The 25,404-nt window shown below is 49.8% G+C and overlaps 1 protein-coding gene across 2 annotated transcripts in view; it reads left to right on the top strand.

Annotated features, from left to right (window-relative positions):
• The first annotated feature begins 209 nt into the window (after positions 1-209).
• Positions 210-25,404, top strand: part of CLCN6 (chloride voltage-gated channel 6) — a 28,782-nt gene continuing 3,587 nt past the window's right edge. The window contains exons 1-23 of one of the 2 annotated variants that reach the window (XM_060141411.1): positions 210-329; positions 1,120-1,179; positions 6,526-6,591; positions 6,948-7,013; positions 7,585-7,651; positions 9,445-9,551; positions 10,190-10,316; positions 10,966-11,033; positions 12,049-12,107; positions 12,971-13,103; positions 13,922-14,035; positions 14,308-14,474; positions 15,014-15,140; positions 15,708-15,758; positions 17,773-17,899; positions 18,158-18,311; positions 18,471-18,630; positions 18,721-18,827; positions 19,828-20,014; positions 20,806-20,963; positions 21,112-21,268; positions 22,869-22,976; positions 23,121-23,246. In XM_060141411.1, coding sequence (XP_059997394.1) covers positions 243-329; positions 1,120-1,179; positions 6,526-6,591; positions 6,948-7,013; positions 7,585-7,651; positions 9,445-9,551; positions 10,190-10,316; positions 10,966-11,033; positions 12,049-12,107; positions 12,971-13,103; positions 13,922-14,035; positions 14,308-14,474; positions 15,014-15,140; positions 15,708-15,758; positions 17,773-17,899; positions 18,158-18,311; positions 18,471-18,630; positions 18,721-18,827; positions 19,828-20,014; positions 20,806-20,963; positions 21,112-21,268; positions 22,869-22,976; positions 23,121-23,246 — 2,583 coding nt within the window. In that variant the 5' untranslated portion in view covers positions 210-242. The remainder of the gene's footprint in view (positions 330-1,119; positions 1,180-6,525; positions 6,592-6,947; positions 7,014-7,584; positions 7,652-9,444; positions 9,552-10,189; positions 10,317-10,965; positions 11,034-12,048; positions 12,108-12,970; positions 13,104-13,921; positions 14,036-14,307; positions 14,475-15,013; positions 15,141-15,707; positions 15,759-17,772; positions 17,900-18,157; positions 18,312-18,470; positions 18,631-18,720; positions 18,828-19,827; positions 20,015-20,805; positions 20,964-21,111; positions 21,269-22,868; positions 22,977-23,120; positions 23,247-25,404) is intronic. The other variant, XM_060141412.1, reaches the window with a different exon arrangement.

Genomic DNA, 25,404 nt, shown 5'->3' with positions numbered 1-25,404 from the left:
ACCACCCTTGCGGGCGCCCGGAAACCCCGCCCCCAACATGGCGGCGCCCAGAAGTCTCGTTGGAAGCCGTCCCTCCACCGTCATGTGACGCGAGCCCTCGCCTCACCCGTCTGCAGCCACTCCCAGTCTCCGTCCCAAGCTCGAGAGGGCCACGTGACACTCCCGAGGCCAGTCACGTGAGGCGCGGATCCTGGGTGGGAGGGGGTTGGCGGAGGGGTCCAGAGTGGCAGTAAAGGAGGAAGATGGCGGGGTGCAGGGGGTCCCTGTGCTGCTGCTGCAGGTGGTGCTGCTGCTGCGGTGAGCGTGAGACCCGCACCCCAGAGGAGCTGGTAAGAAGCGGGTGGAGCCGGGCTGGGGAGGGGGCGGTTGCTAAGGGACGGCGAGAGGCGTTGCCGGGGGTGGGGCCGGGCCGAGCTGGGCCCGCAGGTAGCAGCGGGTGGGGCCTGGGGACCGCAGCCTGGGCTCTCGAAGCATCTGCCCGGCTTCACGTGCCCAAGTCTTGGGTCATTTCTCAGAACCCCTCCCTGGAATCTGAGGGAGAACCCAGGCCAGCTTCAGTTAATCCCATCCTTATTTTTTTAAATTTCCATCTGAATGGAGTTTTGAATGAAACGAGCGTTTTCGGAGTGAGCCCCCTCGCTGGACTTTGTGCATATCATGCAGCTGGCTTAGTTTTTCCAGCCCTTTCTCACTCTATCCCTCACCCTTTCTGGGTCACTGGTAATCCAGCGTCCCTCTGCAAAGCACCCTGGGAAAACTTGAGTTGTTGTGTCCCCAGAGTTGACAAGTCCCTCCTGATTTCAGACTCGGCATGTTATCAGACGGAACCTGAACTCTTTCCCCCTTAAACTGGCAAGTGACATCTTTGAAGTGTCCTGACGATGAGAAGTTGTTTGGAGAATGTATAAGTAGGAATGAAGCGGTCACCTGACGACTGTGGCTCCCCGCCACATTACCCCCATCCCAAAAGGTTTTTTTTTTTTTTAGGTCTTGTTCCCATTTGATGATAATGGCTCCAGATGACTTAGAAACTAGTAGCTGGCTTCAGTAAATACTTCTGCCTCTTTCCACTTTTAAAACCATTAAAAAGGTCTTCCTTCTCTGGATCTGTTTTTCTAGACCATCCTTGGAGAAACACAGGAGGAGGAGGATGAGATCCTTCCAAGGAAAGACTATGAGGTAAGATTCTTGGATGCTGTCTTGGGTAACATAAGTAGTGAGTGACCTCACTTCAGAGCGAAGCATTAGGATTCCAACCAGAGATGCTCTTTGACCTTCTCTCCCGGGAAGTGAGTGGGTAAGATGTAACTTCTTTGTGGGAAGGGGCCTGTTTAAGAAGCGCTTTTCTCACCTCAGCCCCAAAGCAGGGTCTGGGTGTGTCTCCAGGCTCTCATAGATCTGTGGCACCTTAACCTGGATAGAGCATGTGTTTGCCATTAGACTGTTTGCTTTTTTACAACTTGTAGAGACCCAGAGTCAAAGCCACTGACAGTGTTTGCTAGTAACAGGTGTGGGCCAGTTCTCTTCTAAGAGAACTGGGTTTTCAGATGATTGTTTCCTGCCCAAGCAGCTTCTCTCAGAATTGTCAGTGCTTGGCTATAGTTCCAGATTTCAAGCATGGGACTCTGAGTGTGTGTGTGTGTGTGTGTGTGTGTGTGTGTGTGTGTGTGTGTGTGTGTGTGTGTGTGTGTGTGTGTGTGTGTGTGTGTGTGTGTGTGTGTGTGTGTGTTAAGGCCAGTGCTGCGGGAGTGCCTTTCATCATTTAATCAGTTTATGATGACATTTCTATGATTTTTGAAATAGCAAAAGCAAGCCATGGTTGTGATAGAGGATTCGTAAATGATTTATAAAAAGAAGCTAGGGAAAAACCCATAACACTGCTCGTTAAAAGATGATTATTCACTTTACTAAACGTCCTTTTCCATGTTTTTTTCTTAAGTAACAAAGTGAGACTCTACTAAATACACTATTTTAACATGTTTTCCCCTCCCAGTTGATAAGAATTTTTGTAGCAATAGATACTTTTCTGTAATATCTTTCTAAATAGGGGAATAGCATTTCATTGTGCCACCGTTTCTTTAATCTGACTTCTCTGTATTATGAACTGCATCGTTGTGACCATCCTTTCTTGTTCATCCTTAATTGCTTCCTTAGGATCAATTCCAAGAAGTGGGCTTAGTCATGTCTATGTTTAATGCTTTAAAGAAAATGTCAGGTAGACTTAAAAAAATCAACATCCTAGAGCAATAACATACCCAGACTAATTTTCTTTCTAATATTTTATCTTACTCTGGCTGTAGAATTTAGTGTAACTATTATGATTTATAGCTTCGCATGGAATTTTTTAAAAAACTTTTATTATAGAGAATTTCAAACATAGACAAAAATAGGCAGAATAGTACATTGAAACCCCCTGTACTCATCACACAGCTTCAGCAGTCATTCAGCTCATGCCTAACCTTGTTTCATGTAGGCTTCCATCCACTTCCCCCTTCCCATATTATTCTGAAGGAAATGCTATACATCACATCATTGCACCCGTAAGTAATTCAGTGCGTATCTCTAGTATATGAAGACTTTTTTTTAGCATAACCCAATACCATCTTCATACCTAAGAAATTCACGATAATTCCTTGATATCAAATAACCAGTGTTCAGATTTTCCAGTTGTCTTATAAATGTCATATGTACTTTTTAATAGTTTGTTTGAATCAGGTTCCAAATGAAGTCCTCACATTGCATTTGTGTGATATATCTTTTAAGTCAAGTAGGTTTAAGATGAAGTAGATTCCACCTTCATCTTTTTTTTTCCCCTTGCAATTGACTTAAAATAACTTTAGGAGTTGGGCTTCCCTGGTGGCGCAGTGGTTGAGAGTCCGCCTGCCGATGCGGGGGACGTGGGTTCGTGCCCCGGTCTGGGAGGATCCCACATGCCGCGGAGCGGCGGGGCCCGTGAGCCATGGCCGCTGGGCCTGCACATCTGGAGCCTGTGCTCCACAACTAGAGAGGCCACAGCAGTGAGAGGCCCGCGTAACGCAAAAAAAAAAAACAACAACAAAAAAAAGAAAAAACTTTAGGAGTCTAGAACTTGCCAACTGTACCACAGTGGTATAGTGTAATGTGCTGCTCTGATGTGAGTGCATTTAATCAATCAAAAAGCACTGTATCCACTGATGTATTGTCTCGTATTTCTTAAATATTTGTTTGCTTGTACACAGTTGAGAGACTTGCAGGAATAAGTATAAGACAGTCCATATTGTGCTGTCATCTTGCATTCCCTCATTGAGCCTGAGCCTGGTGATATCATCCTGACTGTTGCTATGACTGACACTGTCTCAGCTCTCATTCTACTCCTGGGAGCTCACTACGGCATCTGTGCTCCATTGACCTACTGTATCCCCGGCTCCTTCGCTCCTTTCACTATATTGCACTCCTATTTGTAATGCATTTACTTTCAGTTGATATGCATATTTATGTGAATTTTATGGGCTAATGTTCTTTTGTGTGAGTCATTAATATTTCTCAGTTAACCATCTCTTCATATGAGCTTCTTGAGAGCACTTGCTATGTGTAAGAGCAAACTTAGCTAGGCACGTGATCAGAAAAGCCTGCCCAGATTTTATTTATGAGGGATCAACTAGAAAACCCTTCTTTTGAAGCTCTTTCTAAAATGTGTTCTTTCTTGCCTTAGAAAGAGTTCATTGCACATACTTGACTCTTTGATAAGTTGGGGGTCTTACAAGATGTTAGTCCCTGTTGCTTTTTTTTTTTTAAATTGAGGTTTGTAGTTTTTTTTTATTTTATAAATTTTTTTTTTTTTTTTTGCGGTACACGGGCCTCTCACTGTTGTGGCCTCTCCTGTTGTGGAGCACAGGCATGTGGGATCCTCCCAGACCGGGGCGCAAACCCGTGTCCCCTGCATCAGCAGGCGGACTCTCAACCATTGCGCCACCAGGGAAGCCCAGACAATATCAGGTTTTAATAACAGATCATATAGTTCATTGGTACCTGTTTACCAAGTGTCAAACTTTCAGCTAATTTATTTTAAAAAAAGAAAAAAAGATTGGTGTTCTGGTGTTGCAGTTGTTTCTAAATGTCCCTTTAACAGCTTTATTGAGCCATAATTCACATGCTATACAATTTACCCATTTAAAATGTACAGTGCAATGTTTTTTTAGTATATTCACAGAGTTGTGCAATCATCGAAGCAATTTCAGAACATTTTCATCACCCGGAAAGAAACCATGCACCTGTTAGCAGTCACTGCCCATTCTTCTTGCCCCTGACCGTAGGCAACCACTAATCTACTTCCCATCTTTATACCTTTGCCTATTCTGGACATCTGCAAGCGTTTTCAATGTTTATGGAGTCACAGTGTTATTAGAGCCATCAAGCAAATAGTTAATTGCCAGTGATTTTTATACATATTTGCTATGAAGAATAGTCATATTTTCAACATGTCAGTTTTTTTCTGTTGGTTCCTAGAATGTGATGTCACTTAATTGATTAAAAAATATATACGTGTGTGTATATATGCACACACACATATACACAAACACATGTGTGTGTATACATACAGCTGACCCTGAACAACACAGGTTTAAACTGCTCAGGTCCACTTATATGCAGGTTTTTTCCAATAAATACAGTGCCTGTATTTTCATTTTACAGATATTTAAATTAACTAAGTGTGGGGAAAACTTTGTGTTCCATTAGAGATCACAATATGTGGAATCAAAAGAGCTAGTATCCAAACTCAGCTTCTTGCCCTTGGGTGAGTCATTTATCAATTTCTTCATTTTTGAGGCAGAAATAGCAAAATTCGGATTTTTGACTGTGTGGGAAGTCGCTTCCCCTAACCCCTACGTTGTTCAAGTGTCTACCATATGTACGTATATGTGTAGACTTTGTATGTGTATATATGTATAGTCATTAAATACATATATATATTTAGTTATTCACGGATGGGTCTAGTTTCCCAGCAGAAGTATAGTTTACAGATTGAGTTATTTTTGTTTTGTAATCAGGAAAACAATTTTGTTTCTAATATAAAAAGCACACCATGTTTGCTGGGAGAATTTTAAATCATATCCAGATGTGAATGCCTCCTAAAACACCAGAGATAACCACTGTTAACAGTTTTCCCAAATGTTTTGCATTGTATGCTGACATACAAATCTTAATTTTATTTAATCAAAATAGGATTATATTATACATTTTATTCTGCATCTGCCTTTATTTATTTTGCATCTTGCCTTTTTTACTTAATTTTTGCACATTTTCCCCATCTGTCTTTGTAGACCTGTCAGAATTATTTTATGGCTATATAGTCTTCTGTATCTGGGTGGATGATAACTGATTTAATCAGTCGGCTCTTGTTACTCCAGGACCCTTTAACAAAGGAATTTGGACTTTGGGTAGTCATATAAATGGAAAAAACTGTCACGTGTCACACCTGTGTTTGTTTGGCTGACTCAACTCCTGTCTGGGAGTGTGGCCACCGGGCCAGTGTCCAGTTTGTTCACTAGCTGACATGTAGGTAGCAACAGGTTATGGGGAGAGAGCACACAGAAGACTGTTTTCCTTTGGTGCCAAACTGCTGCTTCTCATGCAAGATGTAGAAATAAAATTATTTACTTTGAATTGCTTCTTGAAATGACTCTGGCCCACCTGCAAAGCGTTTGCAGAACAGCTGTGTTCTGCGAAGTTTAAGGAAAACAGTCTCCACGTTTGTCTCGTGACTAACCTCTTTTTCACAGACACGAACTGCAGAAGGTACTTAAAATTAGACTTTCTAAATTAATTTGGTTTTGGTTAATTGAAGTATTTGTTCATCTAATAGAGTAAGTTGGGTAACACTAGTGACAGCTGAAGGTCTTTTAATGTTTGGCAGAAACAGGACACTTAAAAATATGTAGTTTAAAACTTCTTGGGACTTCCTGGTGGCTCAGTGGTTAAGAATCTGCTTGCCAATGCAGGAGACACGGGTTTGAGCCCTGGTCCGGGAAGATCCCACATGCCACGGAGCAGCTAAGCCCGTGTGCCACGACTACTGAGCCTGAGCTCTAGAGCCCGTGAGCCACAACTACTGACGCCCATGCGCCTAGAGCCTGTGCTCCGCAACAAGGGAAGCCACCGCAATGAGAAGCCTGCGCATCACAACAAAGAGTAGCCCCCACTCGACGTAACTAAAGAAAGCCCGTGCGCAGCAACAAAGACTCAACACAGCCAAAAATTAATTAATTGATTAATTTAATTTAATTAAAAATTAAGCAAAAGACTTCCTAAAGCGTGAAGTATACACCTAAAGCGGTGCTGCTGAAATGTCCGTATAAAGCAGATTGCGATACTGCAGGTCTGAAGGGGCTGAGGGTGTGTGTTTCTAACAAGCTCCTCCTGGGTGCTGCTGTGCCCACCTGTGCTTTGAGTGGCAGGAACTGGGAGTTTTATCCCTTTCCAGGTTTTGGTAATTCTTCCTATTGGCTTGGGACTTTTTTTTTTTTAACTCATACGTCCCTCTTTCAGAGTTTGGATTATGATCGCTGTATCAATGACCCTTACCTGGAGGTTTTGGAGACCATGGATAATAAGGTGAGTCCTTTATTGATCTCTTGGGACCAAGTAGGTCTTAGGACAGCTTCTTTTTCTGTTCTAAATACTCAAGTAAATTTCTTTACCCCTTGGCCTCTTAACCCTTTTCATGAGATATCTGCATTTATTACTTAGTCGTTCAACCTGCCAACCAGAGTGCCCGCTGTCAGTGCTCCTGGCCCGGCCCTTAACCTTCTTCATTCTTGCATTATAAAGCACCTGCCACCCCAGACATCATCACCGTGCTTGCTGTCCCTATGGAATTTAGTCTAAAACTGGTTGGCTGAGATGTATTCCCTCCCTGCTGTCATCATAAGCCTGCAATAAACAGAATCATTTCTTTCCTTTGTGAACAGAAAGGTCGCAGGTATGAGGCGGTGAAGTGGATGATGGTGTTTGCCATTGGAGTCTGCACAGGGCTGGTGAGCAGGCGGGGCGTGGGGAGACGATGGGCCAAGGGGCGGAGGGGGTCAGAGGGCAAGCTCCAGCCAGCGAATAAGTTGTTCGTTTTTATAACAGAGACTGCCTTACCCCCCCCACTCCTTTTTTTAAAATCATAATCCTGACACTTTTTCATACTTCTCTTGCCACGCAACTCTGATGCCCTTTAAAGCACGCAAAGGCTTTTTGAAACTGCGTTTGGAAGGAGCGGAGCAGGCCCTCACACGTGTCTGTACTGTTCCTCTCCAAGCACCAGTGGTCTTCCTTGGTCTCCGATCTTTTTTACCATCCTTTTCCCTCTGTGCTTTAACTCTCCTTCTGACAACTTAGCTGCACCCCTTTCTTTTGTGCTTGGAGGGGCCGAGGCACCAGGCTCAGGTGGGACCCTCCTGTAGCCACAGTGACTAAGGAGAGCCTGTTCACGCGTGGCCTGTTGGTAACATTGGTGCAGGTGACCAGCGAGAACAGGCAGTGGGGGGAAGGGGCGGTGCCTCAAGGGGAGTGCCTGTGACAGCGGGGAGACCTGGGTGACCGCCCACGTGCTCTTCACAGGTGGGTCTCTTCGTGGACTTCTTTGTACGGCTCTTCACCCAGCTCAAGTTCGGAGTGGTGCAGGCGTGTATCCTTTTCGCGGGTCATGGTGTTTTCGGACGTCAGCAGTTGCTGACTCTGCTTTCCTGTCTAGAAGTGAGTTTAACAGCAGACGTGATCTTTGAAGAGCTACGTATTAGCCACTTGGGTTTGAGGTTTTTCATTATCATCGAAGGACACGAGAGAAAGACTTTAATAGAAAGGTGCTCATGTTCATGGTTAGTAAGACCTGAAGCACAGATGCCTATTTTCCCTGATCAATCTATGAATTCATTGTAGTTCCAATGGAAATTCCAGTAGATTGTTGCTGGAACTCGAAAAGTCTCTTCCTAAATTTGTGTGGAATAGTAAAGAGCCCAAAGTAGCTGAGACAGTTTTGAACAACAGACAGGGGAATAGCCATACTAAATGTCAAGACATATAATTTAAGATACAGTCATTGAAACAGTATCATGTTGGTGCGGGAATACCCAATTAGATCAGTGGGAAATAATAGAGAAGCAGAAACTGGCCCACACACATATAGAGATGTGGTAACTGACAGAGTTAGTGTTATAAATTAGGAAGGATGGATTAGTTAATAAAAGATGCTGGGACATCAGTTATCCACCTGGAAAAATACAAAATTAGATTCTTTGTACTATAAATTAATTCCAGATGGACTGAAGATGTCAATAGGCGAAACAAAACTTGAAGAGACGATGTAATGTTGAGAGTACAGAATAATTTCTAAGGACTCCAGGAGGCACAGAGTGAAGGGGAAAAGATCAATAAACTTGACCACATCAAAGTAAATATTCTATTTATACACACACAAAAAAACCCCAAACAACAATAAAACACCATAACTAAAAAACAAGTTTACAGCCTAGGAGAGGTTTTTCCCGTGCATTTAAGAGACAAATAATTAGTATCCAGAATAGAGGGAGAACTGCAGCTCAGTAAGAAAAAAGTCCAAACAGCCCAATAGAAAAGCAAGCAAAGGATGTGAACAGGCAATTCTCAGAAGAGGAAAATTAGCCGATAAATAAACCTGTGGAAAAGTGCTCACCTCACCACCAGCAGGGAAATGAAAATCAAATACATAGGAAGGTGCACCTTCCTAACTCCTGAGTTTCTGTTCTAAATGTGGCCCTCAGACATGCACAGAGATGTTCATTGCAGCTCTGTGATGGCAAAGGATTGAAATCCCACCAAATGGGAGAGTGGGAAAATTGATGTTCACATGATATAGTTTTATGTAGAAGTCAAAGGAAATGAACCAGAGCTTTTCCATCAACATGACTAATTCTCAGAAAGCGTTGAGGGAGAGGAAAAAGGCAGCTGTAGAATGAGCATCAAGTGCAATGCAATTGTTTTAATTTTAGAAGCACCTAGAACAATGTGGACGCACATGGAAACTTGCAGGGGAGGATGCGCAAGAGTTTCAGCTTAGTGGTTTCTTCCAGGAGAGAGGGAGGGAAACAGAAAGGGTTTTGTTGTTGTCGTCGTTGTTTTTAATGGTATCTAATGTTTTCATTTAAAAAAAATACCTGGAGCAAATGTGGCGTAACACTGAGATTTGTCAAGGCATGGGCTGTGGGAGTACAGGTGTCTGTACCTTACCTCTCATAATGTTTGAAGTATTTCATAGTTTAAAAATGGTTCCTAATGTAGGAGACATCTCAGGCAGTTGTGTTTTTTTTAAGTTTATATACGGAGAACAGGAGGGTGTGCAGTAAGCAGCCACCGTGCTTCAGAAGAGGAGAAGCTGCCTCACTTCAAGTGACGGTAGGACCGCCCCAGCTAGCGGGCACGGTTTCCTTAACCCCATGTCTGTAGCGGTGGAGGAGTGCAGCCAGAAAGGCTGCCTCGCCCTGTCCCTCCTTGAACTCTTGGGTTTCAACTTGACTTTCGTCTTCTTCGCGAGCCTTCTTGTCCTAATTGAGGTGAGGTGGTGGGGTGTCGCCTTTTTGCTCATGAGGTTTTCCTCTCATTTTCTCCATCTCCATTTTCGAAATGTCAAGAAACTGATTTAGACTTCGAATATAGATTCCCGTAGAAAAAGTGGTCTCTCGTTCACTTAGAGATGTTTTCTGAAAGTGAGATTGTTCAGCCTCTGGTGAGATTAAAGAGGAACAATCTAGACGAGAAGGTTGGTTTTCGACCTTGGTAGCACGTTAGAAATAACCTGGGGAACGGTAAAAATGACTTTAAATAACTTTAAAATACTTCAAACTTAAATGCTTTAAACTTAAAAAGACTTTAAAATAACTTTAAAAGTGACTGATACCCAGCTTAGACGAATGAGGTAAGACTCCCCGGTAGTGAAGGAGGGCATCGATTGTCGAAAGGCCCCCCCAGGTGATGCTGAATCACCAGGAACTTGCTAGAAATGCATCAGACCTACTGAGTCAGAAGCCCGGGGGGCAGGGGCAGCCTCTGGTTTCACAGGCCCATGGCGGGCAGGGGGGTGGGTGCTGCTCTGGTGAAGAGGGTCAGTTCGCCCTCTTTGGTGAGGCTGTCCAGGGTGAACCGTAGACCCAGTGGAGTCTGAGTTTCTGGGTGTACCTGCTCTCCCCATCAGCCAGTGGCAGCGGGTTCTGGGATACCCGAGATCAAATGCTATCTGAATGGTGTGAAGGTGCCCGGAATCGTGCGTCTCCGGACCCTGCTCTGCAAAGTCTTTGGAGTGCTGTTCAGTGTGGCTGGAGGTAAGGAGGGTCTTTTCTGACCTTTATCCTTGAAGCGTTCAGGGGGCGAAGATGACAAGAAGCATCATGTGTGTACACTGAGTAGGTTCGGATTTGAAGGCCCCAGCCTCAAACAGGTTTCTGCCCTGTTTGTTGATGGGTTATTTTTTAAATACAGATGCTCTGCATTAGTTACCATTCAGAGATATCTGACCGGCACACCCCTGAGTCTTGAAGGAGAACGAATGTCTAATTGGTTTGTGGAGGTGGCTTTTAGCACAGTCAGCAGTTTTTGTGCCAGATAATAAATACTTTATACTTCGTGGGCCAAGAGGCAAGAAAAGAAGCTATTAGGTAGGTGCCCAACTTACATGACAGCTTAAAATGTATCCATGCGAGAATGTAAAGACCATTCGGAGCTCTCTCAGGCTGTATAGGAACAGGCAGCAAGGCCGTCTTGGCCCACAGGCTATGGTTTGCTGACCCCCGATGTAGAATTTCAAGATTATTTTCTCCTGTTTGATGGGAATTTGACTCACCCTTTCTCTCACAAAGTCATAGGATCATCTTTGTTTTATAGTTGTCAAGAGAAAGGTCTATGTAACAAAGGTCTCCTGACCCAGACCGTTCTGTGCTCACTGATGGCCTCCCCCTTTTCCACCTGTTCCAGGGCTCTTCGTGGGGAAGGAAGGCCCCATGATCCACAGTGGAGCAGTGGTAGGGGCTGGCCTCCCGCAGGTAAGGGTTGATGGTCTGCGGGGGCGGGTTACCCCTGCGAGTGGGCCTCCTGCACCGGGGCGTGTCTGTGGTTGAATTTGGAAAAAATCCATCGGGAGCATCCCAACACGGCTTCGGAATCTGCTGTCACTTTGGGTTGACGAGAAAACGATATGGTCTGTCTCCCAGGAGAGCAGGTAGCTGGTACCTCGAGGCTTTGACGAGGCCCTGCTGAGTCCTAGGAGCAGGAATGGGACAGAGAGAAAGTCTGTTCAAATGAAAGTCACCCGGTGCTCCCACAGCCTTTGCCGAGCACGTCCGCGCAGGGTGGCTTTGTGGAGCGTCTCGGGAGAGGCTGGAAGCCTTGGCTGAGATGGTCTCAGGTGCAGGTCTATGCTGATTCCTTTGGAAGCAATGCGGGAGTAGCAGCTGCCGTTCGTTAGCGTTAGGTGCTGTCCGGGCCAGACTCTCATATACTGGCTCCTTTAAAGCCACCTCAAGGGTTGAGTTGCCCTTATCATCTTCTTTCTCAGATGAGGAGCTGAGGCTTAGGGAAGCCAAGGAGCTCGCTCAGGACCCCAGGCTCCCATGCTCACGGGCTGGTCCACGTGGAGAAGTCTCACTTCCCTATGAACTGTCGCTTACGGCCGTTTACATCTCATGTTCTAAGGGGGGGGAGTTGCTGTGCGGCGGCCTGAGATTTTGTCGAGCAGGTTAAGAGTTGGCCCCCTTGGCCCTTCCTCGGTGACTCTGCCCCATGACGTCTGCAGCAGCTTTCAGTTCCGCCTAACCCTTCGCTCAGCAATTTCCCCTTTTCCTTTTGGACTCGCTATGTACAAAATGCAGTTTCTGAGGGGCCTAGAAACTGGGGGGCAGGAAAAGCAGTTCCTCCCCGAAGCCGCCTCTCTTCCCATCTGCTGCCCCAGACTCCTTCTCGCAGTCCCTGCCCAGGCGCGCTCAGGCTACAGGGACTCCCCGGCGCTGTGGATGCCTGCAGCTTCGGGCCCCTCTCTGACTTTGTTTTCTCTTGTTCTAGTTTCAGAGCCTCTCTTTACGGAAGATCCAGTTTAACTTCCCCTATTTCCGAAGTGACAGGTATGGAAAGGTTGGAAATTGGGGTGTTTTTTGGAAAAAACAAGCCGTTCATTTACTGCCACTGAGACCCTACACTTGCTCTAGTCCGGCTCACACTCTCCCCTGCTGGGCGGGCTGCGTGCAGAACCCGACCATCCAGAAGGAGGTGGGCTTTGAATTATTCTTCTGAAGATTAGGAGCACAAGGGCCAAGCAGGCATCATGGCTTCCATTTTGTCGTAACGTAGGGCCTCTAGAAGCATCTCAGACAACGAAGAATGTGGTCCAAGATCGAACATACGACCAGGAAGTCCACAGGCATATTATCAAGGATGGAGTTTATTTGCTTGGTCAGCCGCGTCTCGGGTTTGGAAGCCTGCTTCTGGGCACTCTTCAGCCCGTGGGATTTGCGTGTGTTACTGACCTGCACACCTGGCAAGGCCCTTGCAGTCAGGGGCCCAGGGGCCGGGTTGCGGTCCGCCTCCTCGCCTCGGCGTTCCTGCCGGTCACTGTCACCTGCCCCTCTGCTCACAGCCACACTTGTACGTTTTCTCTGGTGCTGAGCTTTCTGGAAGGAAGGTCTGATGAGCCAGTGGCTCAGCGGTGACACCAGACCCTCCAGTCTGCCTCCTGAGAACCCATGTTGAGAGTCAACGGACGTCAGGGAGTCCCCCCACCTGGCGGAGCTCCTCTGGGGAGAGCGTTTGGCTCATAGGTGAACTGCTTTGGCTGCCGAGTTGCCTCCCCAGAGACCTGCCCTTCATGAGCCCTGACTGTTCGTGGGTCTCGAGATGTTAAAATGTCAGTGCATAAGGAAGTGAAAACTTGCCTTTCGCAGCCTGAGGGCTGTTTCTCAGATAAACCGTCTCTCTTTTCTGTCCTCAGAGACAAGCGGGATTTCGTATCAGCAGGGGCGGCCGCCGGAGTCGCTGCAGCTTTCGGGGCCCCCATTGGGGGTACCTTGTTCAGTCTGGAGGAGGGCTCATCCTTCTGGAACCAAGGGCTCACGTGGAAAGTGGTGAGGAAGACCTTCCCCTGAGCTTAACCACACCCCCCAGATTTAAACTGGACACCTCTTACCCGTTACATTTACCAGTAGTTTTTTTTTTTTCCTCTTTTACTGTTTACCAGAGTCATACTTTAAATACAGTTACAAATGTCTGGAAATAACAGGAGCAGAAAAGGTATACCATGCGAACACTAACCAAAGTAAGGCTGGTGTAGTAGTTTCTTAACGTTAAAGGAGACTTTGAGACAAGGGGAATTACCAAAGTGAATGAGGGACGTTTCACGGTGATAAAAGGCTCGATTTAATCGATAGTTTTAGGTAACCTGTGCTTCTGATGAGACCAAGAGAGTTGACGTTACTGGAAACTCCTTTGCTCTAGACACCCATAACCTGCAAACTGTGGACTTTTCTGTACTTCCCATATTAACACCCTTCCCATCCTTAGTCAAGCTGCTGCCGTTCTCTCCTGACGAACCATCCGACCTGATAGGTGAGACCGGCTATGGTCCTGATGTGAACCCCCATCTCCTGCCTCAGGGGAGCACATTCTTCCTCTGGTGTTTACGGTTCCTTTTTTGGCACAGGGTCTGGTGCATAATAGGCTGTAAATGAATAGTCCTTCGCAAAAGGCTGAATGAAAACTCCTAATAGCCTGATTTCCAACTTCTCACACTTGTGGTGTATCTACTGCCGTGGTCACCAGGGCCCTGTGTCCAGACCTGGAGTTGGCCGGTCTCTGTGCGGAGCAGGAGGTTGGTGGGGACACGTCTGGGAGAAGGCAGGACCTGTCGCTATCGAGTGTTCTTGTTTTTTCACCTGTCCCCTAGCTCTTTTGCTCCATGTCTGCCACCTTCACCCTCAACTTCTTCCGTTCTGGGATTCAGTTTGGAAGTTGGGGTTCCTTCCAGCTCCCTGGATTGCTGAACTTTGGCGAGTTTAAGGTACGTTTTGTCCTTGCCCCCAAATTTCTTTCTTGACCTGTGAAAATTGCTCTTAAGTACCAGAGAGAAGCTGTCAGAAGGGTAGGTGCATCCCTGCCCCTGTCGTCTCCCGCATGCCCTGTGCTCAGTGTGGGCGGGATTCCAGCACTGCTTTGGCTCTTGTAGGGAGAAGGCAGGATCGCTTCTCGTCTCTGTCTTTTTCTGCTCCCGTCCCTTCCTGTTCTCATGGGCACTCTGGTTTTTCTCTCTCCCTCCCTTGCCCCTTCTCTCAGTGCTCTGACTCTGATAAAAAATGTCATCTCTGGACAGCTATGGACTTGGGTTTCTTCGTCGTGATGGGGGTCGTTGGCGGCCTCCTGGGAGCCACATTCAACTGTCTGAACAAGAGGCTTGCAAAGTACCGTATGCGAAACGTGCACCCGAAACCTAAGCTCGTCAGGTACCCACGCAGTCACCTCCCCTCCTGCCGTGGCCCCCCAGGCCCTGTGTGGACCAGGCCATCTCTCCCAGGGAATGGACCCCACTTCCCACACCAGCTTTCATGTCATGTCTAAGACTGAAAATGGAAATCTGTTTGTCAGATGGGCCCAAAGACTGAGGCTGGGCTTAATTTATATCAGAGCCACTGGCTCACTCCCCGCCTCTCTGGACTTGGCCACCAGGACGCATGACAAAGTCAGTATTGGCCCCGCCGAGGGGTGCACTCTCAGTAGACTCTCGCCCCAGGACTTAAAACGGAAGGCCTTTCATTCCTCGGAGAGAGATGACGTGGCCGCAGCAGCCCACGTTACTGGCTGCCCACTTTTTACATGGAAATTGCTGGAGTGCAGCAAGTCACTGATAAATCCTGCACGCGTGCTAACTGCAGGGGCTGCTGTGCGTGCTCTTGGGGGAAAGGAGGGGTGGAGGTGGGCAGTTTTGAGTTCCCAGGACCAGGTGACTTTTTATCCACAGTAACGGCTGCGCTTTGCCTCCTAGAGTCTTGGAGAGCCTCTTGGTGTCTCTGGTGACCACCGTGGTGGTGTTTGTGGCCTCCATGGTGTTAGGAGAATGCCGACAGATGTCTTCCGCAAGTCAAGTTGGTAACGACTCCTTCGCACTCCAGGTAACCCTGGTGCACCTGCTACCTTTGTCCTACACACGCGAAACAGAAGAATCCGGAAATGTATGGCTTGCCTCAGTTTAGAGCTAATAGATGTGTTGGGTTCATTGTTCCACACCTGATTCAGATTGCCCGGGGTGGGGCAGGCGTTGTAGTAGTCTTTTTACCTAAGAGAGGATGTGCACCAAACTTTCTCTTTCTCACTTTTGTGAACAGTCCTGGCTCTCATAGAGGGAACTCCTCTCCCTCTCTCTCCCCGCCCGTCCCCCTCCCTCCTTCCTTCCCTCCCTCTCTCTCTTTGTTGAACAAAACTAATTGGAAACAGACGTTCAGGATGCTGACTGTCTGCTTCTCCTCCGAGCCTCAGTTTACTCTTTGACGCCCCCCACCCCTGAAAGGTGCATGCCAGCCTCACCCTCGGGATGTAAGAGGCACCCCTCAGACGGGAGAAAGGAGTGCCTGCCTCAGGGCACACGGTGGTCCTGGCTCGTCCTGCATCTTCTAGTTTTGCTGGGTTTAGGCCATTTACTGGCATGCCTCCTCTTTGCATTTCTCCTTTTCTTCTCCTAGGAGTATGTGATGTTTTCTAGCACCTTTCCCCGAAAGAGCCGGTTGAGTGAGGTAGGCATTGGAGCTTACTGTACCCTGTGTTTTTCAGTCCAGTCCGGTGGGTCTGAGAGCCGGCCTCTAGGGTGGAGGCTGGAGGTTCTCTAAGTACATGTCTTGTTGCCTCCGGGGAGCCACTCGAGTCCCTCTGAGCCCCTTTGGGCTTTTGTCTTGAGTGGCTGCCTCTTCCTTGTCCCCAGGAACAGTCAGTGAACGGCTAGAATGTACTAGGTCAGAGGTCAGAGGTCGGCAAACTGCGGTCCATGGTTTTTACATTTTTAAAGCGTTGGGGAAAAAAAAAAAGAAGGACATGTGACAGAGACTGTATGTGACCTGCACAGCCTAAAATATTAACTGTCTGGCTCTTCACAGGAAATGTTTGTTGATCCCTGTTACTGGCTATTCCCCAAGGCCACCTCTTACCAGACCAATATTTTCCAAAGTGTGTTCTAAGGAACATTGATACACGTGATTCAAGAGCAAACAAATGGAAAAGGATTCTGTGGTCAGATGGGTTAACCAGAGCTGAGTAGGTTTCTTTAATACAGGATTTCTCAGGGCCTTTAAAGTTCCAGTAAGTGTTAGGAATGTTTGGAATGTTCGTTGTGTGCCAGGTGTTCTACTAAGCACTGTACATACATGACCTCATTTAGTCCTTACCATTGCCACGTTGGCTAGTATTATCCCCATTTTACAGATGAGAAAACTGAGGCAAACTGAGGCCTTGCCTGAGATCACCCAGCTAGTAATATATAGCATGAGGTGGGTATTATTCCCATTTCATAGATGAGGAAACGGAAGCTTCACAAAATTAAAGACCTTTCCCAAGGTCACTAGAGGGTGGCAGTGTGAGAGTCAAATCCACCTGATCATGGAGCCTGTTCTCTGCTTTTCACAGATACACCGATTTCCAGCAAGTGCTGTGATACTTCTGTATGCGTTTGACCACAGGACTCTTTCCAGAGCACCTTCAGGACTAGGTTCCTCCAGGCATAGTTTGGGAAACACTGCATGTGCTGGTGATTAAGCTGTCGCCTCAGCTTGTCCCCCCTTCACTGTTCCGCACACGCGTCTCCTTTGCCAGCTCCTCCCTGCCAGGTTCTGCCGATAGGGGGCGCTCTCCTGTCTCCTACAGCAGCCTTCATCCAGCCGTGTTGCCCAGCCAGGTCCACCTGGTAGGGTTATACAAACCCATCACCTGGCATTGTTACAGGGTCCACATAAGGGCATCTTTACAGTGTCATTAATATCGATAGAATGGAATCCAGGAAAAGTCTGCTTAGTTAACTTTGCAAGAAGCACTCTCTAATTGTTTGCCCAGTGAGAGGTGTGAGGTCTGCCCCCTGTGCTGCTTGTACCTCGCCAACCAGAAAACAGATACCCTCGCCCTGTAATGAGTCCAGCAGTGCCCGGAGCTCATCTGCTCACACAAAACGGTGAAGAGAATGAGAGGGCTGGGATGTGGAGAAATAATCTCTCCTCCCAGCTTGGGTTTTGTGCAGCCAGGAGCGCGGTGTCTGCATCGGGCCTCGTGTACGTGGGTTTTCTTGTGCAGCAAACTCGGGTGGAGGCTTTTTCCATTTGGGACAAAGTTGGCGCGTTAGGTCAGGCCGTGCCCTGGACTCTCCTCCGCAGACGCCTGTCCACTCCCGGCCACTCGTCGGTCCCCTGCCTCGTCCTCCACCATCCATGGTGCTCTGGGGCCAGGCTTCCCGCAGCACCACTGACAAAATTAGCCCTGGGAGAGGAGGCAGAGCCAGACCATGGTGAACCCTAAGTGTAGTTACATTTTTATTGTGAATGTGCATGAACAGGGCCCTCCTCCTGATTCTTTCTTTCTCAAAACGCAAGGAATACACCGTATCACGGTTGGCTGCTCTTGGGGATCGATCTTTTTTCTGCTGCCTGTTTAATTTACGGGTAAAGCTTGCAAACCAGACTCTTTCGACCTCGCTGGAGACATCCCACTTGAAGTCTCAGATGCCCTACTCAGGGGCCCTTATTTGACTTTTTGATTCCTTTTTCTTAGGTCACATCAGAAGAAGTGAATTCCAGCATCAAGACCTTTTTTTGTCCCAATGAGACCTACAATGACATGGCCACACTCTTTTTCAACTCGCAGGAGTCTGGCATCCTTCAGCTTTTCCACCAGGATAGTGAGTATCCAGGAGGGCGGGGTTTGGGGCAGGAAACGAATGGTTACTCTGTGAGACAGAGCCAGGCTTGCCCTTCATTCTAAGCGAGAACAGGGCTTTTCATTGGTAATGCCAACCCAGACAAGATTGGGGTGTCTGCCTCCGGTGCTGGAGGTGAACCGGTCAGCGCGCAGAAGGACCTGGTGGGAGCCAACGCAGTCTGGTGGGCCCTGGCAGGCATCTTAGCGGGACTCAGGTCGGTCTGTTCTGGCTTTGCAGGTACTTTTAGCCCCATCACTTTGGCGTTGTTCTTCGTCCTCTATTTCGTGCTTGCATGTTGGACTTACGGCATTTCTGTTCCAAGCGGCCTTTTTGTGCCTTCCCTGCTATGTGGAGCTGCTTTTGGACGTTTAGTTGCCAACGTTCTCAAAAGGTACTGCGTGTGTGTGTGTGTGTGTGTGTGTGTGTGTGTGTGTGTGTGCATGCGCCTGAGCGTGCACTTGAGTATGTATGCACAAGTGTGCAAATCATAACTCCCTCCCGCACCCCCAGTGTGATTCTAAGGCGTGTTCTTGGTTTCTTTCTTCACCAGCTACATCGGATTGGGCCATATCTATTCGGGAACCTTTGCCCTGATTGGTGCTGCGGCTTTCTTGGGCGGGGTCGTCCGCATGAGCATCAGTCTCACGGTCATCCTGATTGAGTCCACCAGCGAGATCACGTACGGCCTCCCCATCATGGTCACCCTGATGGTGAGCACGCCCCCCGTCCAGGCCTCCTTCAGGTTCGGGGCCACGTTCCCCCACAGCGGCCTCTTTTCAAGTCTTTGCTTTGTGTTTCAGGTGGCCAAATGGACAGGGGACTTTTTCAATAAGGGCATTTATGACATCCACGTGGGCCTGCGAGGCGTGCCGCTTCTAGAATGGGAGACGGAGGTGGAAATGGACAAGTAAGGCCAGGATTTCTCTTCATGTCCTAGTTCCAGAATTTACAGACTTTAGGGCCCAGGAATGTTTGTATTAGGTAGGAAACGGTAATTCAGATTCTTGGGTTGGAAGAAGGTAAGTAACAACAGCAAGGTCCTTCCAACAGCAAGCACGTCTGTACCCAAGTGTGTTTGGGATGGTGGAGCGGCCCCGTGCAGCTGGGGACTGGGGCGGGCAGGGCCGCTTCGTGGATGGTTCGGCCGCTGTGGCATTCTGGTTAAATAGGAAGTGTTATGATTGAGTGTTTAAATTTAGGCTCCAAGCCCTGTGAGTGAGAACTAGCTGCCTCGTGTGTGCCCAGCGAGGTGTCGTCCTATCAGCAGTGATTCCTCTGGGCATAATCACCAGCTTATCCATCAGCCGACAGATAGTTCAGGCCTCCCGTGTCTGGGATCGTGCAAGGTGCTTAAAGTCTAACGTAGGGGTCAGCCAACTTCTGGAAAGGGCCAGATAGTAAATATTTGCAGGCCATGTGCTCTCTGTCCTGCCGCTTTAGTGTAGAAGCAGCCACAGACAACATGTAAACGAGCGAGCGTGACCAGATTGGACCTGTGGGTGACAGTTGCCATCCCTGGTCTAAAGGGACGCCCAAACATTTTAATTCCAGTATAATTAGCAGTTCAGGGGTGATACTGGCATGTGCCATGGGGTGCTGAGGAGCGATGGCCAAACCCCTGAGCAACTGGATGAGGTTTGTGGAGGGGGGACATTCATATTGAGCTGAGGGTCTTGGCCCACACATCTGACAGAGCAAGGAAGGGCATTCCAGGCACCGGGAACAGCATGTGTGAAGGGGACGGAAGTACCAAGGAATGAGTGTGTTCAAGGAACTGCTAGAGATGGTTCAGAAAAGGGGCCCAGGTGGTCCAGGCAGTGCAGGAGAGGCAGCGTAGCTCCATCATGGCTTGCTCCCGGTGCCGTGGACTCTGTCACGAGTGCGGACCGCTTCCCTCCTTCCCCCAGACTGCGAGCCAGCGACATCATGGAGCCCAACCTGACCTACGTCTACCCGCACACCCGCATCCAGTCTCTGGTCAGCATCCTGCGTACCACTGTCCACCACGCCTTCCCAGTGGTCACGGAGAACCGGGGCAATGAGAAGGAGTTCATGAAGGGCAACCAGCTCATCAGTAACAACATCAAGTACAAGGTAAAGGAAATGGCCCCGGAGGAGAGGTGGGCGATGGACAAGTGGTTCCCTGCTGCCCACAGTGATGCCGTGCTTGTCACACCCCGTAGATGGGGTGGCCCTGGTTGGCTCTTGTGAAAGTCAGCACTCTTTTCATTGCACGCGACAGTGAGTGTGGACTGGACAGTGAGTATAGACTACGCAATGAGTAAGGACTGTGTTAGGCCATCAGGACGTGTGTTCATTCCCACTGCAGCAAGCACGTGGATAGATTGTTGTTTTAAACATCAGTCTTGAGTATTTGGTGCAGGTTGTATCGGGGAGGGTTCTGAGTTGCCAACAATGGACTTTGACCTACTTAAGAAAGAAAAAAGTCCATGGAAACTGCAGGATGGACAGGAAAGCTGAAGCACCAGGAGCAGTGCACTCTGGGCGAGCAGGTGGCCGGTGGCCCCTCTGCAGGTACCAGGAGGCACCTGCGCTGAGGGAGAGTCCCACTGCCTCACTTGCGTCATGTGCCCACCCTTGGCTTCGGAGGCTGGGGGGCACGTCAGTTGATAGGACCGCCAAGACGTGACGTAGGAGCATTGAGATGCTGTCCCCAGATCAAAGGAGTAGGGGTGCTGGGCTGGCAAAAACCTTGGGCTCCAAGAGGCTCCTTTGAATCACAAGCCCCTGAGCCGCCGTGAAGGTTTCTTGCAGTTCGGCATAGGCCTGTGCTTTTGACCCGCACTGTCACCCACATCCTCACCTGAGTGGGTGCTGGCGCGCCCGCGCTAGCTGGCCGTCGTCGCCGCCCCTCCCACCCACAGAAGTGCAGCATCCTCACCCGCGCCGGTGAGCAGCGCAGGCGGAGCCAGTCCATGAAGTCCTACCCATCCAGCGAGCTGCGGAACGTGTGCGACGAGCACGTGACCTCCGAGGACCCGGGCGAGAAGGAGGACCTCCTGCAGCAGATGCTCGAGCGGAGGTGAGGGAGCGTGGCCGCCTGCGGGGCCGTCAGCCCCTCGCCCGCCCGCCGGGGCTGTCCGGGGGGCTTGGGGGAGGGGGTCGGGGACGTGGACGGGAAGTGATCCTGCTGAGGGTGTCCTAGGCAGCGTCTGGTTTCTGTATAACAGATACACTCCCTACCCCAACCTATACCCTGACCAGTCCCCAAGCGAAGACTGGACCATGGAGGAGCGCTTCCGCCCACTGACCTTCCACGGCCTGATCCTGCGCTCGCAGCTCGTCACCCTGCTCGTCCGAGGAGTTTGTTATTCTGAAAGCCAGTCGGTGAGTCTCCTTTCTTGTCCCCACCAGGATTCTGGAAGGCACGAGGGTGGCGGGAGCACAGTCCGTGCACCTGCCGTGCAGCGGTGTGTGTGGCCGCGTGGCCCCCGCTGCAGGCAGGGTCCCTGCGCTGAGCCCGAGCAGAGCTGTGAGTTGCCCTCCGGCGCCTCTTCCCGTAGTTCCTCACCCGGGGCTGAGTGTCCTTCTGGCCGGTGGGCTCTTAATGTAGTTTCTGCCTTTAATGTCTGCCGTGAATGAACTTTGTTACATGTGTCATCCAGAGAAATACCCTTCTTCTCATCGATTCCCCTGTAGTTTTCTTTTTTCTCTTTGGTTTTTGTCGAGATAGCAGGCATGGGTGGGCTGTGTTCAAAGTGGTCCCTATAGCGACCTGGGACACACTTGACCCCTTCAGATGGAGCCTGAAAAAGTCACCCAGAGGACTAGTTTCCAGACTGACTCTCCTGCTTTGGGTCTTGCCTGTGGGCAGCCAGCTGAGGTCACTCATGGTCTCACTGGCCTGCAGAAGAGAAGCTCGCATGGGCAGGCCAGAAAAGGCCATGGGTGGAGAGGCTCAGGCTTGGGGGTGTGGCCTGTGGGGAGGCCCAGCTCTCCTGGAATGGGGGAAAGGTCACGTGCGGAGCACAGGGGACAGGGAATTTGGAGGCATGAAGTGGGCCAGACTACACAGGGCCTGCACACAGGAGCCGCCAGAGCTGGCCCGAGTCACCGGTGGACGGGGAGGGCTGTGTGCAGAGGGGAGTTAAGGGGAGGAGAGCGGGGCAGGGCAGGGACTAGCACCTGTGCTTCCTGTGCCCTGCTCGAGAGCTGGTAGTGGCGGCCCAGCTGCCCGCTGATGGTCAGCAGCAGTGAGAGCTGAGGGAAAGTCCAGAAGACTCAGAATGCAGGAGGAGTCGCGAAGCTCCCGTGTGAGTCTCCTGTGGCTGCCATTTCCAGTCGCCGCAAACTGCGTGACTTCAAACAACAGCAGGGTATCCTTTCAGAGTTCTCAGGCCACAGGACAAGACGCAGGTGTCGGCAGGGCCGTGCTTCCTCCGGAGGCGCCTTCCTCGTTTGTGGTGGGCGCCAGCGGTCCTCGGCCTGCCTCGACTGGAGGCTCCCCACTCACGTCTGCCTCCTCGTCACCCACTCTCTCCCTGTGTGTCCTCTCCTCTCTCATAAGGACAGCAGTCATTGGGTTTAGAGCCCACCCTACTCCAAGATGACCTCATCTTAACTTGGTTCCATCCACAAAGGGCTTGTTTCCAATGAGGCCACGTTCACAGGTACCAGGCGTTAGGACTCGGACGTATCTTTTGGGGTGACACAAGTCACCCCACACAGCTACTATTAGTTAGCACTTTTCTCGAGAATAGCTCAGGTCTGCTTTACAGATGAAAGGGAAGTTCAGAGAGATTAGGGGACTGGCCCAGGGAGACACAGCTGGGAATTGGCGGAGAGCTGGCTGTGCAGCACCTGCTCTGGCCCCGCCCCGCCCCTGCCCCACCCCGCCCCGCTCTCAGACGCAGAGGGAGGGGGTCTCTAAAGGTGACCCTGCCAGTTGCTGCGTTCGGTGCGAGGACTGTCTTGGTTGGGGTTGCAGAGTGCCAGCCAGCCGCGCCTCTCCTACGCTGAGATGGCCGAGGATTACCCGCGGTACCCTGACATCCACGACCTGGACCTGACCCTGCTGAACCCGCGCATGATCGTGGTGAGACGGGCTTCCCTTGGGGACGGGGGCAGGCACGGAGGCCGAGGGCCTGTCTTGCGTGGACCGCTGCTCGTCTGCACGGTTGGCATCTGATCCTGGCCGGGCAGGACAGGCCACAGGTCCCCTGTGTTGTCTCCTCTGCAGGACGTCACCCCGTACATGAACCCCGCGCCCTTCACTGTTTCCCCCAACACCCACGTCTCCCAAGTTTTCAACCTGTTCAGAACGATGGGCCTGCGGCACTTGCCCGTGGTGAATGCGGTGGGAGAGGTGAGCGTAAGGGCGCGTAAGGGCGCGTAAGGGCCGTGTGCCTGTGGCCGCATCTTCTGGAAGGGACCCTCTAAGGGCAGTGCTGCTGGGGAGGCGGGGCCTCTCACCCAGGAAGGAGCAGCAGAATCCCGCAGGGAGGCTTCTCAGACCCGACCTGCTCTGTGGCTCCCCACCGGGGGTGAGGGGCCCAGGGGTGGAGGGGGAGACTGCGGTAGCTTCGGGAACCTTCCCCTTTGCCTCCGGGGTGTTTCTTCTACGCCGTCTCCTGTGTGGCCGGCAGATGTCGCCAGCGTCTCACTGGTCTTCCCTCTGAGGCCCAGAAGCGCTTAGGGCCTTGTCTGTCCTGAAACCTTCCTCTTCACCCTTGACCTGATGGCGCCTCCTTGAGGAGGGGGTCAGTTCCCCCCCTGTTATGGGAATTTGTAGCAGTAAATGAGGGAGTTTCAGACAAAATACTTGGAGAGTTTTGAAAAGTAAAATACCTAGTAATTATTGCTACAGATTTTCCCATTGTTTTCTCTTTCTTAGAACTCCATTGTTTTTCTTATTCCACAAACATTGGTGTTTGTAGGAAAATCTGAAAATATAGATAGGCAGGAAAAAGAAATGCCAAACCCTGATCTCTGTAGAGGCAGCCATGTTAACTTTTCAAAGTATATCTTGTTTTTTTCCTCTGTGTCTAGACATAGAGGTTTTATATGTCAAGGTTTAGTGAAGATGTTAACACTATTTATCCTGTTTAATACCTTAATTTTTCAGTTAATCTATAGGAAATGACTTTCCACAGCAGAAAGTGTTCACTTGGGATACTTTGACAGCTCGGGAGCATTCCGTCGCGTGGCAGTCCGGTCTCTCATTCAGTTGTCCTCTGTTGTGCAATATCTAGTTAAATTTCACCATTAACGGTCACCTGTTTGAGGCTTTCGGTGGGTGTCACCTCGTTGCCCTCCAAGAAGTGACGCCTCTCCAAAGTGAGGGCCACAGCAGGCCCTCTGACGGCACGGCGTGTCCTTACGCGGATTTAGTGGCAGGGAGTCAAATCGTGTTCCTTGAAACACAGCCGCGCTGACAGTTCTAACGCAGTTTATGGTGTGGGACGCCAACCTCAGTGACAGCTGTGAGTCACTGCGATGGCTGTGGAAAATACCCGTTTAGGGAAGACTCTGGTTCTCTGGACTCTCATGCTCTGCTGTGCGTCTGTCACTGGCTTGGCGGAGGAGGCCGGGTGTTCCCCACACAAAGCAGTTCTCTGGTTCTCTGGGTACCAGCTGGGCGTCCTAAACTCAACTCGGCCCTGGCGCTGTCTGCTGGGGGCGGCGTCGGGTCCCTCGGATTGAGGGCTCAGCTCCACAAGACTGTTCATCACATCTGCCTTCCCCCCCACTTCAGTTATCAACGGAAAGTCCAGGTTGTCACCTGTGCTCCTGAGTGACTGGCTGTAAATAGGAGGTTCCCATGACCCCCTGCTCACAGAACTCCGGAAAACAGTTACTTATATCCTTTTATAGTAAACAATAATTTAGTAACCCCGGAACGGCTGGATGGAGGAGATACACCGGGCAAGGAATGTGGGATGGGGAAGGGGTGCCCAGCTCTGCATCCTCTCTGGTACCACCTAGCACCTTACGTGTTCACCAGCCTGGACGTTCTCCAGACCCTGTAGCTCAGGGATTTTAATAGAGGCTTCATGACGTAGGCATGATTGATTACATCATTGGCCATTGGTGCTCGATTCAACCTCCAGCCCTCCCCTCCCACAGCGAGGGGGTGGTGGGAATGAAAGTTCCAATCTTCTAGTCACCCACTTGGTTCCCTGGGAAACCAGCCTCCATCCTTAAAGGGCTTTCTAAAAGTTACTTCGTTAACATAAACGCTGGGGTGGTTGAAAGGGGCTTGTTAGGAATAATAAGGCACCCTTATTACTCATCACTTAGGAAGTGCCAAGGGTTTTGAGAGCTTTGTGCCAGGAACTAGGACAAAGTCCAAATATGTGTTATTATAAATCCCAGGTAGCTCTGAAAGATGGTATTTCTGAGCTGGAGAAGGGGTCACCGCCGCTCCGAAGCCTTCCCTGGGCTCTGCGTCTTGCACAGGCGCACCTAGCAGGCTGCGTGTGGTGGCTGAGAAGCTAGAGAGCGTGGGCCCTGTTTAAAAAGAC

The sequence above is a fragment of the Lagenorhynchus albirostris genome, chromosome 2 (assembly GCF_949774975.1).
Source record: "Lagenorhynchus albirostris chromosome 2, mLagAlb1.1, whole genome shotgun sequence".
NCBI lineage: Eukaryota > Metazoa > Chordata > Mammalia > Artiodactyla > Delphinidae > Lagenorhynchus > Lagenorhynchus albirostris.
The sequence above is the reverse complement of the archived record's forward strand: the minus strand, read 5'-3'. Positions and strand labels throughout refer to the sequence as shown.